The sequence below is a fragment of the Nelumbo lutea genome, chromosome 3 (genome assembly GCF_056320005.1).
Source record: "Nelumbo lutea isolate HS-2025 chromosome 3, American lotus-T2T, whole genome shotgun sequence".
Taxonomy (NCBI): Eukaryota; Viridiplantae; Streptophyta; class Magnoliopsida; order Proteales; family Nelumbonaceae; genus Nelumbo; species Nelumbo lutea.
The window spans coordinates 37,511,461-37,537,853 of NC_142686.1; the positions used below are offsets into that span (position 1 = coordinate 37,511,461).

The 26,393-nt window shown below is 37.4% G+C and overlaps 1 protein-coding gene across 5 annotated transcripts in view; it reads right to left on the minus strand.

The window, feature by feature from the left end:
- Positions 1-5,808: 5,808 nt before the first annotated feature.
- Positions 5,809-26,393, minus strand: part of SETH5 (transducin family protein / WD-40 repeat family protein) — a 37,250-nt gene continuing 16,665 nt past the window's right edge. For 3 of the 5 annotated variants that reach the window (XM_088981083.1, XM_088981082.1, XM_088981084.1), the window contains exons 11-19: positions 24,248-24,915; positions 23,876-24,066; positions 23,474-23,780; positions 22,556-22,843; positions 22,354-22,463; positions 7,538-7,871; positions 6,633-7,046; positions 6,293-6,533; positions 5,809-6,186 (exon numbers count right to left, since the gene is read on the minus strand). In XM_088981083.1, coding sequence (XP_088837209.1) covers positions 6,167-6,186; positions 6,293-6,533; positions 6,633-7,046; positions 7,538-7,871; positions 22,354-22,463; positions 22,556-22,843; positions 23,474-23,780; positions 23,876-24,066; positions 24,248-24,915 — 2,573 coding nt within the window. In that variant the 3' untranslated portion in view covers positions 5,809-6,166. Of the gene's footprint in view, positions 6,192-6,292; positions 6,534-6,632; positions 7,047-7,537; positions 7,872-22,353; positions 22,464-22,555; positions 22,844-23,473; positions 23,781-23,875; positions 24,067-24,247; positions 24,916-26,393 lie in introns of all 5 variants that reach the window. The other 2 variants (XM_088981081.1, XM_088981080.1) reach the window with 1 other exon arrangement.

Sequence of the window (26,393 nt, forward strand, 5' to 3'; positions counted from 1 at the left end):
CCTTTTAAACACCAAGTCCAACAAATTCAATGCAAAGGATCAAAATGTCCCTAGTTGTTCATTAAATTTTCAAAACATGCTATAGCATCTCTTTTCCTTCTTCCTCTCTCCTGTGCCGCTACAAAAACCACCAAGGATGACGATGATGTTTATCTCTGGATTTCAATGCTAAAGAAGGCATCAATTGATTGCAAATGCTGCAAGACAAAGGTAAGGAGCGTTCAACATGTGAACATTTTCTTGCTAATTTGCTGCATTGGAAAAGTTTATATCCATCTCCTCTTCTATTACAAGTTAGGAAGTACTCATGAAATAGAAGACACTAAACTTATAATGTTTCTCTCTTAATCCATCTCCTTTTCCTGGTGAGAAACTTAGAACCAAATAACTCTTCGTTCGCATAAAAAATAAGGGTCCGTTGGGTTCACGAATAGGACCTTAATTAGAATCGGAATCACCTAGTCCTGATGCCTATTTGATTTAATCAAGAACCATAATCAGATTATGATTGTTGTTGTTTGTTTCATTGAGAGTTGGAATTGGGATCAACTGAAAATTTTCAATTTCCTATTAATTTATATATTATTATATTATTATTTTATTAATATTTTATAATATATAATTATTATTTTATTAGTATTTATCATTAATTTATAAATATTTTATTATAATATTATTATTTTGTGAATATTTTATTATTATTATATTGTTATTTCATTATAATTATTATGTTATTACTTTCATAATATTTTATTATTTAATTATTATTATTATTATTATTATTATTATTATTATTATTATTAGCAGTAGTAGTAGTATTAGTATTATTATTATATTTAATAATTAATCTTTTTGTTATTATTAATTTATTACAATTTTATTAATATTAGGATTTTGGGGGCTTTTTGTCATTTGTTCTTTGCTTCTTGATAGACTCTTGAATGTGAATCACATTCCCTATGGGGGTTTGGAATGGCCATTCCCCAAGAATAGGAATCAGAATCCCATTCATGCCAAATAAATAATAGGAATCAAAATGGGCCATTCCAATTCTGAGTCCGGGCACCTAATCTGGAAACCAATGTACCCTAAAAATAAAGAAATGGGGCAAAAAGGAAAAGCACAACCATCTCAATGGCCAACATTGTAATATTCATTGCACAAATGAGACCGGATCTGCTCCTCACATAGGGTGCCTCACACGCACATCCTACCATGCATTGGGAACATTTCACATACTTGTAAGTTATTTTTTCCGGGAGATATTCTCAATGCACGGTGGATGTGCATATGAGGCGCCCAAGTATGAGGACCAGTTCCTGTTCCCGCACAAATGTCTGTTTGTGTGAAAATATGGTCCTCACAACCTATAAGCTACAAAAGCAAACATCTCTCTACTTTTATGAAGAAACGAAAACTGATGTCCCATTCATGAAACTAAATCACATTAGTATTAGTGCTAAGATAACTAGGGATTAAGTGTTGTGACTTTTATGTGGCGGGATTAAGTGTTGCAGAGAAATGGAGAAAAATGGTAATCAGTTGCCAGCAAGGAAAGAAAACAGGAAGAGTGACAGACAGAGAAGAGAAGAGGAGATAAAATTATGAAATGGAGACCGGATCTATTCCTTCACCTGACGCCTTACATGCATCTCACACGTATATCCTACCTTGTATTGGGAATATCTCTTGTACTTATTTATTATTATTAACGGGAGATATTCGTAATGGACGGTAGATGTGCCTGTGAAGCGCCCATCTGTGAGGAACAGATCCCATCACTATGAAATGATTAATGGGCATGTGACGTGAAATGATACTAAAAGTTTTTTTTTTTTTTCTGGCAATAAAAGAAGGTAGCAGACTTCATATTTAACCATAGCAAAATTGTATAGAATTTCCTGGTAGTATTCCTGTACATGCCATATATGCATATGTGCAGCTTGATTTTCCTATCTACTTATATTTATATAAGAAATAAAAGATAAAAGTGATAATAGACTATTAATTTTCAGCCAATGTAGTTCAATCCAGTGATTAGTATCTCTTTACTTTTACCACAAGTGAGAATGGCATCTCCCCATGGTCAGTCCATTCATATGTTCAGTCATAACCCATAACAGTGGGGACCCACCAATTTACAAAGTAAAAATGATAAGTGATAGTTTCTTTAAATCTGAAATTTTAGAATAAATAAAATAGAAATTACCAATGCAGTAAAATTTTGAACAAATTTGTCAAACTCTCTTTCGTCCATTCTCACAAGCCATTTAGTTCCCAATACAGTTGTATATGATGAAAAATATCAAAACAGACCAAGAATACGTACATATTAAGTAAAATGATTATTTTGTTTAAGTAAAAAAGGTTGTAAGCATAAAATAAAATATAAAATATATATTAAAACGAATATACATGTAATAAAGAAGTGCATAAGTTGTCCTGGAAAGAAACCATTGTAACCCAAAATGCATAAAAATCAGGTCTTATCATTGTAGCCCATTGTGTGTGTGTGTGTGGGGGGGGGGGGGGGGGGGGGGGGGGGTACTGGTACTAAAGACAAGCTAATTTCACATCATTTTCATCTCAAATCTATCTGCCCTCTATCCCCGAATGAGCCGAATGAGTAGGAAGTAGGAACCTCTTGGATGTGTGTTATTTTATCTTGGCTGTTAGAGCTTGGTGGTTTGGATTTCGCAGGGGCATGAATCATGATGCCCCAATTCGGAATTTAGTCTTTTTCTAAGGGCTTTTTCCAGGCTTGCATGAAAGCTACAGCTAACCATGTCCCCAATCATTTATATTTTATACCAAATTCTAAGGCTCCATTTGATAAATGCCGATCTAAAAAAGAAAAAAAGCTCCATTTGATAAAAAAGGAAACCAAATCCTGTTCGGGTTACATCCAAGGTTATCTTATTGGAAAAATCAAAGACCCTCAAATTTTAATTTCTGTAAAAAGACTTTGTTGCTAATGGTCCTTTGCCAATTGTGATATAGAGGATTTCTTTTTTTCATCTGCGGGTTTCTCTGGTGATTCCTGCAGAATTATTGAGAGCTCAGAAGTTGATTTTGGAGTCCGATTCTCAGGTGACAATTCAAGCACTGATGGATCAAGTATCAACAGATATCATCGTAGACCTCATCTGTCTCTCTCTTTTATGCAATTTTAGATATTTGTGAAGCTTTTGCTGAAAATATTAACGATGGGATCAGGTTGGGTAGATGAGCGACCCAGTTGGGTCAAGGATACCTTGAAAATGGACTTTTCTTTCTGATTTAAGTAAAACACACACACATGAGGGGGAGGGGGTACTTTATAAAGGAAATGCTGATATTCTAAATAGGACTTTTAACAAGAAAACAACTGAAGATGGGCTGCCTAACTACTGTCCTTAGAGGGTTCAGCCATTAACGCTTGCTATTTATAGTTTCCCATTAATCCATCTCAATATTCACATTTTTTGCACACTTGTTTTTTGGAAACGTTTCTTGATTGCCCAACAATCTTGCTCCAATAAAACATTGTTGGCCTTATAACCATTTAAAAAAAAATAGCCTGAATTATATTTTCCTATTATATAAGACTCTAGATGCACCCCTCCATATTGTCCTGCTCTAATTCCATGGGCAACATGCTCATCAACCTTTCCTTGTTATGGATTATTGAACCAATGTAGTGGAAGAGGCTACTTTGAGATCTCTTAGCCTTCAATCCTAAGTTTAAACTAATTTTCATCAGATTATCATTAAATTTAGGACAAATTTCTTAAACTACCCTTATGGTTTAGCTAATTGATTAACTATACCCTTATTATTTAACTATTGTCTTGCACCACCCCTATTGTTTCTGATAATTGTCATCGCTGTTAAATTCTAACAGAAATAATGAAAAGTCCATTTTACTCTTCCATTAAATCCCACCCATCTTACGCATCATTTTGGGACCCTTCCGATACGCCCCTACAGTGGGTGTATCGGGGGTCTGACCAGTTCAGGGGATGGAGGGGACCTAGACCGACTCCCCTGAAACAGTTTTGAAAAAAAAATAAAAGTAAAAAAACAAGTATTGAAACACCCAATACACCTCTACTAGCGTATCGATATTTTGAACCTTGAATGTAACCCAAATCCCCATCACCTGTTGAACCATCATCTCTATTGTGGCTTCACTGTCTTTTTCCTCTCACTCTAACTTCTAATGAACTCTGCCTCTGAGATGAAAGGTTTTCTAATATTATTTCCACATGTTACTCAAATTCAACAGAAAGCATCTGGCCTGCTTCATCAAGGACCAAATATTGAAACTCCCCCAACTTGGGGCTATTACTATTGATCAAGTCAATGATACGCCCTGCTGAGGGGACAGAGAAGCAAGTATCAAATCGAAAGGGGTTTAGGGTTCTGTTTGGTTTTGTGGAGAATCGTCATCCGAATCTCTCCAATGGCAGGCCTATCCCTCAAATGTGGTTATGTGGAGACTGTGGGGCCCTTCTGAAGTTTCTAAATCAACAGAAGCAATACTAAATCTCATATGCACTACTTGCAGAAACCCTTGCCTATTCAAAACTGAGTGATTTGCATACGCAAAGAACTAGGCACACTGATTTTTTCTGATAAGACAGCTGAACATGTATGGAGTCCTATCCTAAATTTGGAACCGTCGATTTCACAAGTACATGATACATCAAGAACGAAAGTTACAATAAGAAGACAGAGCTGAACTCTGTATGGAGTCCTATCTTAAATTCAGAGATGCTGGAACCCAGGTATAACAGAAACAGAATCCATTGCAATTTCACAGAAGAATCAATGACTTCAAAAAATAAAAATAAAAGTCGAATTTGGATTTGGTTTGCGATCTCCAGTTGTCTAATTAGAGAATTGAAGAATCTTCTTCCCCAACTCCCATATTGTACATTTGCAGTATCCGCAAAATTAATGCCGTCACAGATTACAACCTCAACAACTCAGTTGCATTTCTCCCAATTAATTTTCTAAACCTTTTTACGTGTATTTTCTTAGTTTGACTCTTTACTCAACCAGACAATCCTCATTTCTTATGGATGAATTCGTCTTCATCCGTGTTGTTGGCGACAACTACTGTGAAGGTGTGAAGAGCTCGGTTTGTCACTACTGAAAGGAAGAAGACGAAAGGAGAGGGGGAAAGGGTAAAGTTGAATTTAAAAATAAACTATATCACCTGGTGTCACATGTTTATGGGTTTTGACGGAACATTAACAGATGCTAACAGCAAGAGTAGATCAAAACAGTAAGGATTGTTTAGACAAATGTCAAACAGTAAAGGTACAATTTGTTAATTAGCTAAACAGTATGGGTAATTCAAGAAATTTGCTCTTAAGATTACATTGTATACATTCACTTTTAAGGGTGTTCTTTTTTTGGATTTTGAGAGGGAAAGTTGGTCAATAGAATTTTGATTCCCATTGACCATGAACCCTATGTTCTTTTTTCAGATTAATGTGGGGACCAGGAAAAGTTTATTTTCCTAGATATCACTTACCCAGGTAAGTGATACACATCTGTGGATAAATAACTTTACCACCAGGGGGAAAGTTTCCAATACATGAATGGGACAAAAATGCCCCTTTTAATAATGGATTTTTATGATTAAAATGGTCATTTCCTTTTTTACCTGAAAAATAAAAGAACATGGATAAATACACTTACCCAGGTAAGTGTTTCTAGGAAAAACTTACCCATGTAATCGCATTTACCTGGGTAAGTAACTTACCAAAAAGCGAACGGGGACTTAGTCTTATTTTAAAACCTATTGTTTATAAGGTATTTGCCCATAATCTAATTTTGCATTTAATCCTGAGGTTAATAATGATTTTACAAAATTTTCCTCTATTTTCCCTTGTCATATCTAGCATAAATACAGAAAATTATATCTATGACAAATATTAGCACAAAATAACAAAAAGGATGCAATAACATGGCATCCAAAATATAAATAACCGAAAACCTACAAAATATACATATATACAGAACAAAAAAGGACCCAGAAGAGGGGCAAACACATGGTTAAACGTGGTTGTGTGGCTCTGATAAACTATCATAGGACATGGACAGTTCGCTGGATACCACATACCACTAAATTACTTTTCATTTTTACCTGTGGTTAGTCTTTAGATGATCGTTTTTACCGCTTTGTCCTCTTCTCTGCACTTGTTAAAAAAAAAAAATGAAAAGGAATTAACTTATTATCTAAGATGGCTTGAACTCAAGGACCATAGCATTTTAACTAGGGAATTCTAAGGTTACTCACCAAATATGTTTGACCTCAAAGGGAACCGTAATGTTGATCCTTTCATTTTCAACTCCCTGAATTGTTTGCTTTTACTAGGTTTTTCACCTTTTGGAAGCGTACTGCTACTTTCCCCTGCAAAAATATCCATGCCTTTCTTTACCTTTTCATGATAAATTGCAGGTGGTACAAGTCTCAACTGAGGTAAGTTCTCAAGCTGCACAGATTTCTTGCCCTTCTGAAGATTATTCAAGATTTCGAACTACAACATCCAGGTTTAGAACTAATTAGTATTTAGTAATTAATAGGTTCAAAGTGTCAAGAAAATAAAAACTTAAGAAATGACCAGAAACCTATTTACCCGTGAAATTTGCTGAAGCCCATAGGGCTTCTCTAGTGCCTCAGGCTCATATGGATGTTGAATAATTGTAGTCCCTCGTGCATGTTGAGTTCTTGATAAAGAATTCTTGACCAGTCCACTATCTTCATGGACTGACTTACTTCTTGATTGGCGGCTCTTCTTTTTAGGCATACAAACAGGGCATCCAACTGACGAGCCCACTTCTAATGCTTCATTTTCCTGAAATTCGCACTGGAGATGGGTTGCATGGCCACAATTGAACACTCGAATGCTTGAAGAAGAGGATTCCTTTGAAAGGACATAATTGCACAAACAACATAATAGGCTCTGTGGAGCATAGCCATGAGAAGCTCCTTTCTTAAGCAAGCTCATAGTATAGAAGGTATCATCCTCAATCAAGGATTTAGCAGTGACCTAACATTCAAAAAAAAAGGGAAAAAAAAAAGAAAAAAAACTCAGTCAGTGCTAGAGAGCAAAAGAACATTGAATTTTCTGAAGTAGTGTTGCCTGCACAAGTAGGAAAGTCAATGGTGTGGTCACTGTTTATTTATAAGAGTCAAAGGTCCACAAAAAATAGTGTGCACATATAAATTAGAACAGTATTATCTAAAGTTTGAAGTGAGCAACAGTGGATCATCAATTTGAAGTCAATGACCCAACATATAGGTGGTAAAATTAGTTATCAGAGAGTTGTTACTAGTTAAGGTTTGACAATTGGAAAATGGCAACACACAGTGGCTGGACAACCCACCTCCTCAACCACTGAACTGGCAGCCCAACATGCATATCACATTACCACTATAGGATAAAATGTGGCAATATGGTCTTAACAAACAGAACGAATATGCACACAACAGATCAGGCATGTAGCAACAATTACAAAAGCAGATAGTAATTAGAATCACCAGAATTCTTCTCTCAAAGCCATATGTTCCTAGCATTCCCAATATTGTGAGCTTAAAATCGCCGAACTCTTGGCCACCATTATCAGAGAGAAGTTTAGTCATGATTGTTGGAAGACGTACATATCCAATCATTCCCTCAACAATTTTCCTGATGAACTGAGAAATGACTCTTCGTAAAACATGAGCACCTCTATGGGAATTTGAGATCCTCCACTTATTCATGGAAGCTCCTTTATCCTCTGCTGTACCAAATGATGCTGCTAGTATGCTGACATGATTTCCTCCTTCAGAAGCTGTTTGACTATCATAAGAATCTTTCAGAGGTTCACAAAACCTGTATTAGAAACTTAAATGATTAAGACAACAAGGAAAAGTAAAACATTCAACTAGTAATAGAATGTATAAGTTGGATTTTCAAATAATGAGTGACTAGAAACTACTTGATCTGAAAACAGTAAATACTAGTGCAGTTCTACATTGCATGACTTTGCACATGGAAATTCAATATCCTCAGTGTTGCCAGGATGGATATAATGATTCTTTTCTTAGTTATTTGGCTTGTTTATAGTATTTTTTTATATTTGTTTAATGGGCTCTTATTATGTTTCTTATTTGACCAATGGGCCTCTTTATTTTTTATTCCTTTATGGCTGCTGCCCTAATAAGGGTATTTGCAATTTCATCTCTTATTATACATCAAGTATAAAACATAGTGAGAACTCAATAGAACCCCACAATCTGATTGTGTTTTCTCCTAATTCTTCCCCCTTCTTCTACCTTCTTCTCATGTGGTCTTAGTCCAGCTGGCGACATGAGTAGAGGGGATGCTGGAAGATTTGCTGGTTTTGGTGATTTCTTCGAAAACTAGAAATTACCGCCCAAGTGGAAATCTTGGAGAAGTGCCGAAGAGGCCAAGAGTTAGAAAAGGCCATAGAAGACCTATTAATCACTATTCGCTACAGTTAGGATGGTTTTTATGGTTTGGGTGTGATGCTCAAGGTTTTCTGGGATTCATTTACATCCACATTGAGATCGATCTGGGCAGATTCCCTTTTGAATATTTTTGGAGAGATTGATTGCTTGACCTCTTGTTTTTGGATTATAAAAGAAACCTTGTAGTGGTGAACTCGTATTGGACTGAGGGTGGTTGGTCAGTTTGGCTTGTTTGGATTTCATTTAGTCAATATTGATTGCTTTTGGAGTGGTTTGGCAGCCTTTCCAAAGATCAAGTGGTGGTTCTCTTTAAACCCAACCTTGTGAAAAGCTCCAAGGTAGGTTGTTTTCTAATTAGGTGCACCTCTTCCTTGTTGATTGATCTTACTGATTGTTTTTTGGTTGTGATACATTGTTCTGGTACATGATGGAGATATCTAGAAATGATTGGAAACAGAATACAGCATCCAGGATGGTTTTGGGTGGGAGCTGGAGATCTCCAAAATGGAGGGCTAATCACTCCAAGACTAGATGGTACCATCTGAAATGGGTTTAATTTATGAAAATTGGGATTGGGAGCATGGAAAATTAGGTTATATGATAGAAAGTTCAGTAGAACCTGACGCCAAAGATCCTAGTCACCCCCATTGGATGCAGAAACTTACATAATCATGTCATGGCTACTCAATTCAATGCAGCACACATTAGCAGTAGGGATGTTCGCATTAAATGTCAAACCAACCAAACCGGCCCGAGTTGGTCAGTTTTTCAAAACCACCAGTTGATTTCGGTTTGTATGAAAAAATAAACCAACTCAGTTCGGTTTCAGTTTTCATACATGAAAACCAAAACTGAACCAAACCAAACCGGTACTGTATGTTTATGTAATTAATAATTAGTCCCTACCCCATATAATTAATAATCAGAATGGAATAACTTTCTCTGAATTAGAACAATCATTGATTACCCAAAGAGACCTAAACCAGAAGGAAGTGCCAGCTTCACAACAAGGGAAAGTGACTCCTTCATAGCACCTTCTCTTAACATGGTGGACACAGTAGTGTCCATAGTTAGAGATCAAGAGATGCGTCAGAGCTTATATCCTATGGGAGGTGTAGACAGTATTTCAATGGGGGCAGGAACGGATCAAAGGCAACCGACAGCGTTAGCACCTGACCTTAGAGCTTTGAGTCCCCCAATCGGTACTTGAAATGTGGACGAGACCCCAGAGGAGCAGCCACTAGCAGTAGTTTCGACAAGTGAATGGCCACATACAGGTATGCATTATCAGGGCTTAGGGACATTGAGTAAAGGGGACTTGCAATTGATTCCTAGATGTTGAATTTGGGGAATTTTTAGGGTATCAATGAAGGGCTTAGCCATTGATTCCTAGTCCTTCATTGATACCCTAAAAATTCCCCAAATTCAACATCTTGGATAACACCCACAGAGAAGGGTGGAGTTAAACAAGAAGGAATGCTTCGACGTCATTGTTGAAGTGGACAGATTGCAAGAGGATTCCCATTATCAAGAGAAAATAGAAGGAAAACTAAGGCCAAAATGGAATTTGATAAATTATCATTCCAAGAGGAAATTAAATGGTGGCAGATATCAAAGTGCTAATGGCTGAAGGAGGGTAGTAAAATATCGATTTTTTATCAGTAAAGTGGAATTTATTTATTTATTTAAAAGCAGATTACAGTTACTTTGCTACTCCGCTTCCAGAGTACATTACTTTACAAAAACTCCTATATTACATAGATAAACACCCCTCTGTTTGATACAGCCAGTTACAGTTTTGCCCAAAATAAAGTAGGCCTATCAACTCCCTGTTTTGCTAGAGTATGGCATTCTAAAAAACTGGTAAGATACCAGTTTTTCTCACAAAAATGGAAAATGCAAGGAGAAGAGAGAATTCAATCAAAAAGCTGGTCGTGGAGGGGGAAGTTGTAGAAGATGAGGCAACTTTAGAGGCAGCTGCAAAACGATTTTTCTCTGACCTGAATTAAGAGGATTGGAAGAGGAGGCCAAAGCTGGATGGACTACCATTCAGTGGTTTATCTGAGGAATAGGCAAGATTACTTGAAAGTTTGTTCACTGAACAAAAAGTATGGAAGGCTATCAATGAATTGGAAGGAGACAAATCTCCAGGACCTGACGGTTTACAATGAAATTCTATAAGAGGTTTTGGGGTTTCCTCACGGAAGACATTATGAATGTGTTCACAGAATTTCACTCTTCAGCAGCTTTCGAAAGAAAAGCCTGAATTTTACCTTCATAGCCCTAATACCAAAGAAAAAAGGAACTGAAGATTTAAGGTGTTATCATCCTATCAGTCTTATTGGGAGTGTTTACAAGATTTTATCCAAAATCTTGGCCAAAGGAGTGAAACCAGTTTTGAGCAGCATCATTTCAGACTTCCAAGGAGCTTTCATCGATGGGAGACAGCTGTTGGATGGAATCCTGGTAGCAAAAAAGTTAATAGATGCCCAGATCAGAAATGGAAGAGATGGATTGTTTTGCAAAATGGATTTGGAAAAAGCTTAAGACAATGTCAATTAGGAATTTCTGGACTACATGTTAAGGAGAACAAATTTCAGCTCCAAATGGAGGAATTGGATGAAGGTTTGTGTAACCACTCCTTTTTCTATGTTAATGAATGGTGTGCCCTGTAATCAATTCAAGAGCTCAAGGGGTTTGAAACAAGGTGACCCTTTGTCTCCCTTGTAATTCTTCTGTGTGATGGAAGCTTTAGGTCAGTTGATCTTGACAGCAGCTAGGGGTGGTTTTTTGGAGGGTTTTACAGTGGGGGAGGAAGAGTTAGAGATACCTATCTTACAGTTTGTGGATGATACTCCGTTCTTTTGTAATGCTTCTAGTGATCAATTAGAGTTCTTAATAGCAACCTTGTGGTGGTTTGAGGCAGTTTCAGGGCTGCACCTGAATGTCCATAAAAAGTGAATTGGTGGCAGTAGGAGAGGTTCAAGACTTACAAATTTGGGTGGACTGCCAGGGTTTCAAGGTGGGTAAGCTGCACATAAAATATTTGGGAATGCCTCTAGGAGCTAAATTCAATGCAAAATCTATTTGGGATCCTATAGTAGAGAGGGTGGATAAGAAATCAGCTGCATGGAAGTACAAGTATTTATCAAAAGGGGGGTAAATTCACTTTAATTAAAAGTGTGCTTTCCTCAATCCCAAACTGTTTACTCTACATGTACTCAATGACAGCTAGGATGGCAGCCTTGATTGAAAAAAAAAAAAAGAGAGAATTCTTATGGAAAGGCTGGAAGGACAATAAGAATATTCATTTAGTAAGCTGGGGAAGGGGTCTGCAGGCACAAGAAAAATGGAGGTTTAGGAATCAGAAAGCTGAGAGATCAAAATATTGCTCTTCTTGGCAAGTGGTTTTGGAGGTTTGGGCAGCAGGAGAATAGCTTGTGGAGTAGGGTTGTTAAAGCAAAATATGGTCTAAGGAACGAGGGATGGGAACCAGGTGAAGCAAGTCATTCATACGGTTGCTCAGTATGGAAAGGGATAGAGAAAATCTATACCCAGTTCGGAAATGAAATCAGTTTTCAAGTGGGAAAAGGAACCAGCATCAGATTTTGGAAGTATTACTGGTGTGGAGGTAGTTTATTGAAAGACAAGTTCCCAAAACTGTTCACAGTAGCAGTTGATAAGGAAGAAAAAGTAGCAGACTATTTGCAGCTTTCCGGTGGAAATTGTGCTGGGAATCCCTTATTCAGAAGAGCTTTAAATGACTGAGAAATTGAACCCTTCGCTCTGTCTGCTGCAAAAGCATTATAGTACTAATTTTGATCCAATCAGGGAAGATAGAAGAGTGTGGCTGGGTGGGAAGGATAAGCAGTTTTCTGTCAGTTCTTTCTATACCAAGCTGACTAGGGAAGAAGTTCAGGAGTTTCCTATGAAACTAATCTGGTGCAACCAAATCCCCTCAAAAATTGCCTTTTTCCTATGGTCAGCCTATTCAATAAGATTCTGACAAAGGGCAATCTTTTGAAAAGAGGTGTGGGAATCAATTCCTCAAATTGTGTTCATTGTAACAGAGAGGAGGAGACTGTTGACCACCTGTTTTTACATTGTAATTTCTCTTATAGCATCTCGGTGAAAGTATACAGTTTGTTTGCCTACAAGGGTTGCTGTCTGGTGTCAGTGGAAAGTTTCTTGGAAGGGTGGCACTTACAAGGTCTGAACAAAAGAGAAAAGGTTATTTGGCAAATGATTCCTGGAGCTGTGTGGTGGTCTATTTGGCAGGAGAGAAACTCCAGAATTTTCCAGAACAAGGGCAATCAAGAGGAGGATATTTGGCAAAAAATTGTGGGAAAATTGTTTCCCTGGTCATCAGCTCAGTTTAACTTAGAAAGCTCAGAATTTAATTCCCTTTTTGATTATAGTAAAACTTTTTGTAAATGCCAATGGGATAGTTGCTCAGTCTTTTTGTATGGTTCTCCCTGTTACAGCCTCTAGCTGTACAAGGTTTCTTTTTTTCCTTTTCCTCTAATAAAAATCATACTTTACCTCTTGTTTATCTATCTATCTATCTATATCTATATATATACATTCAGTAGAAAGATGAAAGGGGAAGAGAAGAGAAGGGAAGAAGAATTGGAGAGCTAAAAATCTTCGCCTGGCAGCGTCCCCAATAGCATTTATAAGTAAGTGACAGCAAACATAATAAAATATAAGAAGAATTATAAATATACCCGTGGCACTAACCAGTAATAAAACAAGAAAAATAAGAAAATATTAGCAGGTTAACCACAATTTTTTTTATCAAGAACAAAAAACTTTATTAAAGATATGAAACTATGTGAAGCTTAGGTATAAAGGGGAGGTAAAAAGACTTAACTCCCCATCAAAGAGTACAAGGAAAAAATCAAAATTTATCCCAAAAAATCGAATTCCAATTCACCCCTTGCTTTGCTAACCCATCAGCAAAGAAATTAGCAGTCCTCTTCGCCCAATTGTAATGAACCACCATATCCCTACTCAGCCATTTAAATTTATTCTTCTCATTATTATAACTCCATAAGCTACTGTCTCCCCCTTTTAGCCACCTAATCACCACCTCTGAGTCACCTTCAAGGACCAAACATCTAATGTTCAGCTCCCTTGCTCTTTGTATGCCTTCCTGAGCTGTGAGGATCTCGGCCCTAAGAAAGTCTCCTTCCCCAATTGGGCCTGAAAACATAGCAATAATAGCCCCCACCTCATTCCTAAATACTCCCCCAATCCCAGAAGGCCCTGGGTTCCTTAAACAGCTGCCATCAAAATTCAGTTTTATGAACCCATAAGGAGGAGGGGACCACAAAGGACTACAGCTCCTCTTACAGAGGACAGAGGAAGCTATCTCCTTCCAATTTCCCACCAAATCAGCCACAGAATAATCTGAGAATAGTTCCATAGTTTTCAACCAATGTGCCTAACAGAATTAAATCTAATAAGTTTCCAATGGTTCTTTCCTTATCTGAAAATATTTGTGAGTTTCTTTCTTCCCATAGAGTCCAACACACTGCAGCCCTGATGCTTCTCCACATAGTCTTCCCTCTCTTCTTCGGTCATCTGAAAAAAGGAGGGAAAGAACAAGCTTTGGACACTCCCAAGGGTATCCAAACACACCCAAAAAGGGAAAAGACCCACTCCCAAACTAATTTAGCAACCGAACAAATAACCATAAGGTGGTAACCAGTTTCCCCATCAGCTTTACAAAGAATACATCTATTAGGAAGTAAACAAGAGTTGTGTCTCTTCTTCTAAAGTAGGTCATTTGTGTTAATTCTTTCTAGAAAAGTTTCCTAGCAAAAACTACCAACCTGAGGAGGAATGGATCTACTCCAAATTTCTTTAACCGGGAAAAACCACCTAATGGGATCAAATGGCTGAATTAAAGTCTCAAAAAATGAGGCACAAGAGAAAACACCTGAAGATGAGGGAACCCAAAATCTGGTGTCCTCCTTATTGGGATCCAAGAAAACATTTTCAAGGATAGCTAATAAAGACAAAAGGTGGTCCAGGTCTGCATCCCTAATTGCCCTTCTCAGACCTAGGTTCCACCCAAACCCTGAAGGAGAGTCTGAGGGGCTTAAGAAGGAAGAAATGGGTTCATTTTTCAAATCAGAAAGAGCATACAAAGAGGGAAATTGGTCCATCAAAGGTGAGTCCCCGACCCAAAGTTATTCCCAAAATTTTATTTTATTACCGAAGTTAAGACCATACCTGGTACAAGGGGAAAAAACTGGAAGTAGATTGTGTATGGCTGACCAAGGAGAGGCAAATGTAGTCCTTGCCAAGATTCCAGGTTCCCAACCATTGTTTTCCAACCCATGTATGCTAGCCACAATCTTTGTCCACAACTTGTCTCTTTCCAATGGAAATCTCCATAACCATTTCTACTTGCATAAATCGGATTTTAACATTTTCATAAAAACAAAATGCTACGAATAGTATATAAGCAATCATATTTGTAAAAGGAAAAATAAGAAAAAAAAGGGCTTAGAACTCACCAACAAAGAGGTTTCCACCAACTAGTTGTGTTTCTTTCCCAAACACAGATCTAGGAGAAAATGGCAGAAAATGGCTTAAAACCCACCACAGCAGAATTGCAGCCCGAAAACAGAGAGAAATCAAGAAAAAAAAGGGGGGATTTCACTTGCATGAACCATGAAATCCTCGCTGGTTGCTCACGCATCCACCTCGGTTCACCATTGCTGCCTCTAGTTCGCAAAAATGGAGCAGACGATAGGGTCCTATCATCTTCACGATAGAGAGGGGCAATGTGGATATTTCAAATATTTTTGGGACAGTTTTGTCCCCAAAAACTGAAATAAGTATGTATTTTATAAGCACTTAAAATAAGCAGACCCAAGTCAGCTTATTTTTTAAGCATTTATTCTCAAAATAAGTACTTATTCCTGATTTTTTTGCCAAACATGAATAAGTACTTATTTGCCACTTATTGTGTGGTCCCACCACTTTAAGTACTTATTTGAATTACTTAAAATAGGTGATACCGAAAGCCACTTCTATTATTTACCTATCTTGTATACCATATTTTTAGCCATCAATTTCAATATTAACCCTTCTTTGAATCTCCTTCAACAATAAACGTGTGCACATTCATATCCTTCACTTTTTGAATTCCTTCCATCACTACCTTTCACCCTATAGGAAGCCACCAAACCAATCAGTCCTAAAAATAAAGCCACCACATGATCTAAACACATTTCTGAAAATACCACCAATACATGAAGGACCCAAGTCTCCTCTATTACTCCCATCAAAGTTTAATTTTAGAAATCCAACAGCAGGTGGTGTCCATGATCTAATGATTTTGAGTTTCTTTGATGATGTTGTAGCCACTTGCTACCACTTTCTCAAGATATCATTCATTGGAATTTCCATGAACAAATCATGATTTTTTATCCAATTTGCAACTCTTATACCTTCAATCAAGACTTACTTCTCTCTTTTTAATTAAAGATACTTGCAATTCTCTCTTCCCAAATTGTCCAAATTGCAGCCCTTACACTTCTCCACATAAGTCTTCCTCTCTTCTTTGACCATGCAATGAGTTGGGATCAAAGAAGCTTACATACTGGTTGGAGAATCACCTATAACCAAATAAAGCAAGAAACCAATCCCAAATGCTTAGGTTTAAAATGTCAGTATCAATGGAAATCTTGGTCAAATATAAGAAACATGTCAAAAATGTTGGAAATGTCAAAAATATTGTATAGAATGATATTTTATGAAAATATAAAAGAAGCATAGGCACACCTTTTTAAATTATTATCTTGTTCCAAATCATTAAACAAAGTTTAGAAACTAAGGTTATAGATAAAAATCATACGTTCTGAATTTGCCCTTAAAACCTTAAGATTCAAAGTTTCATGATAGAATAGGTTAAAGCAAAATTTAAACTCATAGAAAATGTAAATGGTTGTAATAGATCAACCAAATAATCTATTACACAAACAAAAACTAATATTTAACTTCATGTTGAAATGAATATTGAACTAGCTCAAAGTGGTAACCATGTAAATTAGTAGGCAATGACATTGTCATTCCACATATCTACAATATTATCGCCAACATATGTTATAATACTATATTTTGTACTCCACATAGTGTTGGTAGTGCTTACTGGGAAATATGTCAATTCCAATAAAATTCCATGCCGCTAACCATGGAAGTGGAAATGGAAATATGTCGTGGAAACTATCTCTTGTATTGAACATGGTGTTGGTAGTGTTCATTGGGGAATATGTCGGTTTTGGTAAAATTTCGTGTCGCTAACCATGGAAATGGAAATATTAGGGAAATTAGGAAAAATTTAAACCAAGAATGCTAGTAGAAAAAGGACAGGAGATTGGTAAAAGAAAGGAAGATTCACCATTTTACTTACAAAGGATGCACCAATGAGGAGATAAGCAAGAATAAGGTGTTGATTTCCTCATCAAAAGACTCCCGCAGAAAAGCTCCTAGCCTAGGTGGAATCAATCTCCCCCATATCTCTTTAATAGGAAAAGGTTGCAATGAAGGCAAAGGGTTCTCTAGAGCCTTGAAGAAGGAAGCAAGGGGGACAAGGTCCAAATTCAACCATCATATTTAAGAGGATCCTAGAACATATCATTAAGAAGGTTTGATCAACCAAGCATGGTCCATTAGTCATCTCCTAAAACCTAGATCCCAAACAAATCCATTTCTTGAATTTGAAGGAATAATGAATTTTGCAACCAGGTCCCCTCTTTAGGAGGAAAGAGAAAATAAAGTAGGGAATTGATCCTTCAAAGGGGTTTGACCCAACCAAATATGTTCCCAAAATTTCATTTGATTGCCTAAGCAAACATCATAACTAAAAAGGAAGGAACTAAGGAAGAATTGCATTGATGGATTTCCAAGGGATTCTCCTTGTAGCCCTAGCGGCAACTTAACATCCCACCTGTCCAAATAAATGTTGTGAATCACTTTCTTTTATCAATAACGGAAACTTTTAATAAAGAATTAATAGAAAAGGTATAGAAGAAGCAAAGGGAGGAGTAAAATCCCCTAACCCTCCCCAGGAAAAACAAAAAACAGAATCACAATACAGCCAAGAATATTTGATCCCTTCACACCCCTTGTTTAGCAAGAACATCCGCAAAAGAGTTAGCACTTCTTTTAACCCACTGCAGCTGAATCTCTAGATTCTGAGATAGCCAATTGAACTTTCTTTTTCATTGGCAAACTTCCATAATACAATTTCCTCCTTTTGCAACCAACCTATAACCACTTTTGAGTCTCCTTCAACAATTAAATTTATGATATTCAACTCTAAGTAAATTCCCTACACCAATTGGACCTGAAAACATTGCATAGCCTTCCCTTCCTCATCTCTGAATGTTCCTCCAATGCCTGAGGGTCTCAGATTACATTCACTACTTCCACCAAAGTTCAACTTAATAAAATAAGAAGCTGGTGGAAACCACAATGGACACTAATACTGACTACTTCAATTATGTCCTCCTCGCTCCTCTCCTTTCTAGAAAATATGCATGAGTTCCTTTTTTCCCAAATTGTCCAACAAATGGCAGCTCTAACACACCTCCATATTATTCTGCCCCTCTCTCATGCCACCTAACAAAGGAAGAAGTAAACAGACCTTGTACACTTGGCAGGAGTGTCCAACTACAACCAAACAAAGAGAGAAACCAATTCCAAATAACTGAACCAAAAGGGTAGGAGATTAATAAGCGGTAGCAGCTCTCACTATTAGCTTTAGAGAGGATACACCAATTGGGGGATAAGCACCAAGTTGATCTCTTTCTTTGGAGAAAATCGTGTTGCACCTTTCCAAGACAACTTCCCAGCAGAGCTCCAACACTGGGAGAAATCAGTTTACCCCAAACCTCCAATATAGGAAAATCTTGTCCAACACTATCAAGGGACTGCACTAGAGCTTTGAAAAAAGATGCACAAGAAAACACACCAAAAGAATTTAAGGTCCGAACCCTACTATCCTCCCCAAGGGATCAATAATCACCCCACTCAAAATCTGAATCAAAGCCGATGCATTCTCAGCTTCCGAATCCCTGAGACCCCTTCTAAATCCAAAATCCCAATCATACCTAAAACTAGAGTCAGATGAGACCAAAAAGGTTGGAACCGCCTCCTAGTCCTTCTTAAACAAGGAAAGGGAAACAAGTAAATGTTCCTTCAAAGGCACATCTCCCACCCAAAAATGTTCTCAAAATTTTACAGAATTCCCAAAACAAATGCCATACCTGATAAAAGCAAGAAGGGAAGTAGGATGACATGAATGGATCTCCAAGAAGAAGCTCTTGTAGCCCTTGCCAAAACTCCCGCATCCCACCCATCAGCCGCTTGCCCATGAATACTCAAGACTACCTTAACCCATAACTTATCTCTATCCTCTTTCATTTTTTTTTTGTTGATCAACAAGAAATTTGGATTTTTTGGTCTAGGAATCCATTGTAACGATTGGTTAGTCGATTTCCTCAACTCTCCCAATGTCTGAGTCTGGTTTGAGGACTAAGATACACTCTTGCTATTGTCTGCCACCGCACCCTTCATCTCAACAATCATGTGACTACTAAAGGAGTCACTTTATGATAAAGCCTATCTCTCTCCCTAGGCAATCTCCATAATCACTTACCCAAAAGTGTCACAATTCCCTTCTCAATCTTTCCAACTCTTAACACACCTTGACCTTTATTTTTACAAAACACATCCCATTTGAATAGGTGGAACTTTTTCACATTTCTTAGGACCCATAAAAAAGTCCCTCAGTTTTTTTTTTCAATCTCCTTGCCCACTTTTTGAGAAATCTTAAACATCAACAAAAAATAAAGAGGAAGTTTAGACAAGGTGGCCTTAATCAAAGTTATTCTGCACCCCCCCCCCCGCCCCAAGAATATGTACCTTCTCTTCAACACAAGTTATCTCTTAGAAAACCTCTCTAATACCGGACTTCAAAAAGAGTGATCCCTAGGGTTCACCCCTAGTGGCAATCCAAGATATTTCATTGGCCAAGTGAAGATTGAGCAATCTATGATACTTGCATACTCCCTTAACACCCTCTCATCTAGATTGATTCCCGCAATACAACCTTTGTCAAGATTAATTTTCAAGTTCGAAATCTGTTCAAAGAGTTGCACAAGTCTCAAATTCCTAATCCATTGATCTTCTCCAAAACAGAACAAAATGATATCATCTACAAATTTCAAATGCATAATCACCACTCTGTCTTTCTCCACTCTTCATCCTTGTGATCAGCTTACTAATATCTGCATAATCACCCTCAACTCCCTTACCAGACTCTTTATCACTCTTAGTTCTAGTACCTTCACGGTCCTTGATCACAATTCAATAAACAGCTCACTATAATGCAGAATTCCTTATGCCAAAAAATTGCCGAAGTTAAGAAAACCTGCCAATCTGAGAACATAAAGTAAAGCCATCAGTTCAGCTTTCAAAGCCTCACTGCATCCTATTGGGCCCGTTATAATGCAACAACAAACCAATATGCATCCCTTTACCCCACCAATTACCAATGCCCACTCTTCCAACTCTTCCTGTAAGGCTGTAACTAACAACATTCAATTTGAGCTGATTTGAGATAGCCACTGCTAAAGATAATTTGTAGCTATTCTTGCAGATGTAGAATTAGTTATTTGATGCAAAACCCTCACAATGACCTCGAGGAAAACAGCAAAGAAGGGCAAAGTTTTTTCTGGGTCGGGTGATTTCTCATCACCTCTTTTGTACCTTTTTTTCTTGAATAAATTTTATTTTTTATTTATCTTCAAACAAAAAAAAAATTATCTATCAACCACTTGGACCATGACATTTTCCATTAGTGCCTCCTTTGAGTGGGATTGTTCCAAGAATATTCTTGCATTTTCTTCCTACACCCAAATTACAGCCACCTTAGAACACTTTCATAAGATTCTTCCACTTGCTTTTGGTAGTTAAATTAATGAATCTTCAAATACCCTGTCCACATTATCTGGAGGACCCACCTACATCCAAACAAAGAGAATAATGCTGGATGTGAAGGAATAGAAGAATAACAAGTGCAACGCAGTCTCACTACTTGCTCTAAAAAGAAGGCACTTATGGGGGAGGAAAACACCAGCCTGGCCTTCTTCATAGCATACCTCAAGTATGGATCTTCAAATGAAGTATTGAACCCACTTCGCCAATTTCATGCTTACAGATGATATCTTCATCTATTCAACAGATTTACTTTATTTACCACTTAATAATAACATATCCAGTCAATCTACTTTTTGCTTTCAACACAGTTGACTTGAGATGCCAAAAAATAACCAAGTAAATTTGTACTTTCTTCAATTGGTAACATTTACTTTTTATGGAAAAATGTGCAGAATTTACAATGATACTGTAAATTTGTATTATTTTATAAGTGTAAATTCGTACTTTTTTGCCTTCCCTGGCTCCCTCTATCATTGTTTACATCTTTTTTCCTGATAATTATCATTGTTAACATCTATTACAACCAATTTTCATTTGAAACCCCCACAGTACATTTCCTCCCTTCTTGCCCCTTGTTTTGCAAATGGATCATCAGCCATGCAGTTTGATGATCTAGATATCCATCCAATCAAGATGACCATCTCCTTTGCTTCATTCTTGATTTCCCTCAAGGTGTGCTGGTATTGCCAAGTTCCTTGCCAACATTTCTTGGCAAGCCCACCATTATTCCAGAGTCATCTTTCACATTTATGTTTCTCATATTCAACTTTTTTTTATCAGCAACACAAAAAGATTCATTAGATCATCAGAATGTGTACAACAAGTTGTGAGTAGACTTAAAGTCCACCTAAACCCCACTCATTACAATACAGACCCAAGCTTAACCCAACAAAGAAATTCATTAGTTACAAGCAAGCCCCAAAAGGATCCGAGGGATATCCAACTAGCTACAACGTAGCCCACAACATAGATTGCCTTTGGACTCCTTGCTTAGCTAGACCATCAGCTATGCTATTAGCTGACCTCCTAATCCATCTTATGTGAATTTCCATGTCTTTAGAAGCCTGCTTAAAGTGCCTGAACTCATTTCTTTAATCTCCAGATTGCTCCTTCCTCTTTTTTGAGCCAGTTTACAACGACTTTTGAGTCCCCTTCAATAATCAACCTGTCAATCCCCAACTCTTTAGCTTTCTCAACACCAAACACTGCTGCCTTCAATTCTGAATTCACCACATCACCATACTGGGTAGGGCCTGAGAACATGGCAATGAATAATGATATTTCCATTCTCCTCCCTTATTACCCCACCAATTCCCGATGGGCCAGGGTTTCCCAAACAGCTCCCATCAAAGTTTAGAGTCACTAAACCAAAAATCTAGTTTTATACTTCTTAAACGTCTATTGAGTGATTAATTCTTAAAATTCCTTAAATAACAACTTTGGCTTAAGCTGAATATTTTTTAAATGATTTCAGAATTTCAAGTAGCTCAAATCTATACTCTGCAATCTGCATTCTCATCAGATGGCAGATTCTTTCAGAAAGGGAATTTAAAAGAGTCAATAATAACATGCAATTATCATATAAGGATCTCTATTCATAAAGAGTTCATCATATAAGTTGAAAATTTTGAAATACTCCTAAATGATCTGGATAACCAATCAATCCAACTAGAAAACTCCGTATTGCTTGTACAAAACCGTTCATATAGAATATCAGAAGATATAATCCTAAAAAATTAACAAAATAAAAAACTGTTGTGATTCAATGATCAAATGTCTTAATGAAACATGCAACTGATGCTAAATTTCTATAGAAAATTAAACACATTAAAGGACACACAGGTGATAACTATTAAACTTACGAATCAAGTAGATGGAACCAGAGAGACTCTGACTCGTTAGGGTCCAACCGCTGGGTATTCCGTTGGCATAACCCAATAGAAGTTTGCAATATATCATGTATGGCATCTACCTGAATAACAGTGGTAATACATGAAACATGATTAGATAATCACCCATAAAGTATAACCAATCTTTCCAGTATAAAAGGTCAAGTTTATAAACCTCCTCCATCCTTAAAACAAAGTTGAGCTGTTCTATCTCAGTAGTCCTACTTAAAGGTATATCAGAAATTATTCTTTCTACAGCAGCATCTAGTATGGTAAACTTTTCATCGAGGCCAGAAAGAGTAAGTAATAATGCACTCCCAACATCACCAACTCTTTCCAGCAAGAAAGCAGCAGCATCTATAACCCCATATTCCTGGCATAGGCGTAAACAATGTTCCACCCTATAGCTTTCAAAAGTCCCCAAAAATTTGAGAACTGATTGGCGTTCATACTGGCATAAGAGCTGCACAGGAAAAAATGCATGCATATGAAAAGCAGTAACGCTATACTTATAATTCACGGTTCTCAGATGCATTAAAAGATAAGAAAAAGAAACTCAGGAATACCATAGAAATTAGAGTGGCAGGAGAACCATTTGAAAAATTGAATCCTACTAGATAAGATGAGTCAACATTGCAACACATCACAATACTGACAAGCCACTAAGCAGATATTTACACTTTTAAACCATTTTCCAGAAACAACAATCTGATGATAGATGCAGATACTTTTGATAGATAATATAGTCCAAGAACCAAAAATAATAAGTTCAAACCACACAATTAGTAATCCAGAACAGAGTTCAATTTTTTTATCAACCAAAACAGAATGAAATATGCAGAAGACTAGTTGGAAGTCTGAAGCAAAGAAGACAAGATACACTAAGTTGTTTGCAGAACATGAGTTATTCCATTATAGATCATAACAAAAGTTGGGGTTGGGAAGACTAACAATGACAATCACAACAAACAAACCCAATTATAATAAGGAATTCAAATTCCAATTTAAAGTACCCGAAAACAAAATATAAATCCCATACATATAAGACAACTATTCAATTGTTAATCATATCCCCAACTCAGGAAATGCTAACCTCAAGATAAAGTTCAATCATTTCATCAGTCACATGGACTGGATTTTGACGTAGAAGCTTTGGGAAATCAGAAATCCTTGCCAAGTAAGCCTCATGTCCATTGGTATGGTCCTTCAACCTTTTTCCACATGAAACATCTAGGTTATCTCCTTTCTCCAAAGAAGAAAAGTTGAGTGTGCCAGCCAAATGAATCTCAATGATTGTTTTTAAATAAAGGAACAGGCTTTTTGGATGAGATCGAAGTCCAGCCAAGATTTGATGATATTCTTTATTGAAATGTTCAATGACCAAAAAGAATGCTCCTTCTCTGCAGTAGGCAACAAGAAAAGTGTGATGTTATGAGTTAAGATACAAGTTATGGAATAACAATGGATAAAAAGAAATAGCACTCACAGAATTCACCTGCTCAAGTTAATCAGATCAGGAATTCGAGAGATTACTGCCGACTGAAATTGAGTAGATTCAGTATCCCTCAGCAGTCGTAACATGTCATTGATAAAAGAAAAGGCATGGATGGGTTCATCAGTATCTTTCAAATAGCTATCTAAAGCTGCAATATACTGACCTCTCCTAGCATGTATTAAACCACATACCTGTATATTGTCATACAAATCAATCTTTTAGAATGATGATGAATTATTCTCATGAAGTGCCACTGAGTAAAAAACAATACAATATAGGATCTTTTACAATTCTAAGGCATTTGAAAATGATAATGTATTAGCAAACTATGTGAAAAAATGTTAAACTAACACTTGACATGGAGAAATATACCTGGTGAAATTCTGCTTTCTCACAGAGATGTAAAACATATGATGAATCCCAGTCTGTCTCAGGCACCACTTTCAAAAGAGCAATAACCTGTTTCTCTCTTCTTTTCAAGGTTTCAGTTTTCTGATGGTGAACGTTCAGTAAGAGACTACTCTCTGATGTCAAGTATTCTAAGATATGACTCAGTACACTTTTTGAAACAGTAGCCTGTTTACATGCAACAAAGTAAGCAATGAACTCGAGCAGATGAGCCATATCCTTCTTTGAAGGCCATATTTCTGGGTAACCTGTGTCATCAATGCCAGAAGATCTTACTACTTCAGATATTTCCAAATCAAGAATATGAATAAGGGTGTCTACTGTGTTTTGGACCATTAAATCCAGACTTTCTATCTTTGGATCATTTTCTTTGACATCCTCCAAGTTAGTATCTGATCCATGGAAAGAATGGTCAGATCTAGGAACTTCTTCTTCCAAGAAAGCACAACTAATAACTTGTAAAGTTGCTTCAGTATCCAATAATAAGAGAGGATAGAGATTTGGGCAAGTTCCAGTAGATGATTTTGTGCCTGCTACAACTTCTGAATTCAAGTCATTAGAATCCTCTATGAGGAATTGCATAAGTTCTGCCCTAAGTGATGGTAGGCGGGTGGGAGGAATGGAACCATGTCCTGCAAAGCATATATTTAATGCTTTAGTGCCTTATCTTTAGGAGTTTCATTGTATTCCTAGACAAGTACTGAGTTTCCAATTTATACAGAAGACAAAACCTCAAAAACATTTTAAAGTGATGCAGGTTCATTTCAACCACCAAGAAAGCACATCTGAGTATTTTCTAATCATTTGATTACAAGATTACGAGTATAAAGCCATGGAAAGCTTCTGATGTTGCAATTTCTGATATGAACTAAGTAACATGTAAAAGTCAAACATTGTGAAAATATATATATATATATATATATATATATATATATATATATATGTTCTATAAGTTGACCTTGTTTCACGGGGGTAGTTCTACAGTGGAAGAAACCTGTGCAGCGTCCAAACCAAGGTAGGTCAGAACAAGCCTTTATGCACTTAGAGGCCAGGAGTTGCCTGATGGGATGGCTCCACCAAAGTCAGTAGCACTGGATCATGACCTCAAGTCCAATGGCCGGGGCACTCTCCTGGCTCAGACCGATCCATGGGAGGCTCCGCTTACGTACTAAAAGGGGACAACCATAATGCAAGGCGACTATGCGCCGATGAGGTGACTTGGCACCAATGTGATGGGTCTCCTGAATGCCAATGATGACAGGCACCTATGTGCCATGATGATAGGCAACCACTTGGGCCGAAACACACCCGTGCGCTAGGGGCAACGGGATAGCTCACTCAGTTTGGGCAAGGGGCTGGCGTGGTGAAGGGTCATGCTTGAGCCAAGCCCGCATGCCAAGCCTCCCTTGAGTATCGGTAGCGCAGTGCCAGTCCAACACTGTCCCCATGAGCAAGTGTGCGCCCATGAGGAACCCTGGTAGCCATGCTAGCCGTTAACCAGGGCCACCCCGCAAGGGGATGATGGTCTAGGAGTGCCAAGGTTAGGCACCCAAGGAGGTCGACCACCCCTCCTCAAAGAGTACGTTAAGCTTTTGGTGGTCTGCCTGAAGATGACATCAGTTCTCCCAAAAATCTTACAGGTGAAAATGACGATCATGTCCCTAACGTAAGTCTGCCAAGCATAGGCAAGGCTAAGCCTGTGTTGAACCGTCACACTTGTGCAAGGTTAGGGAAGATCCCATGGACAAACTTAGTTTTGATATCATTTTTAAGCAATAACCACAAATCATTAAGCTTCACATGTTTGATGTAACCAGCCTTAAATATCATATAGTTAACAACTTGGTCAAGGTAATGACAATTTTGTTCCCCAATAGTAGGAGAATTTCTGTTTGCATGCATAAGCATCATTCAGATGCAGTACATGAAGAATAACTACGCAACTACTAGATGACTAACATAGCCTCTAAGTGGCTATCACCTTGCATGTGTTCTCTTTGCAACAACTCTCATGGTTTGGCTAATCATCAACTCTTAATCTCCAGTACATATGCTTTGGGAATATGGCAAGTTGGCAACATTTTTCCTCTATTTGAGTGAGATGGACACT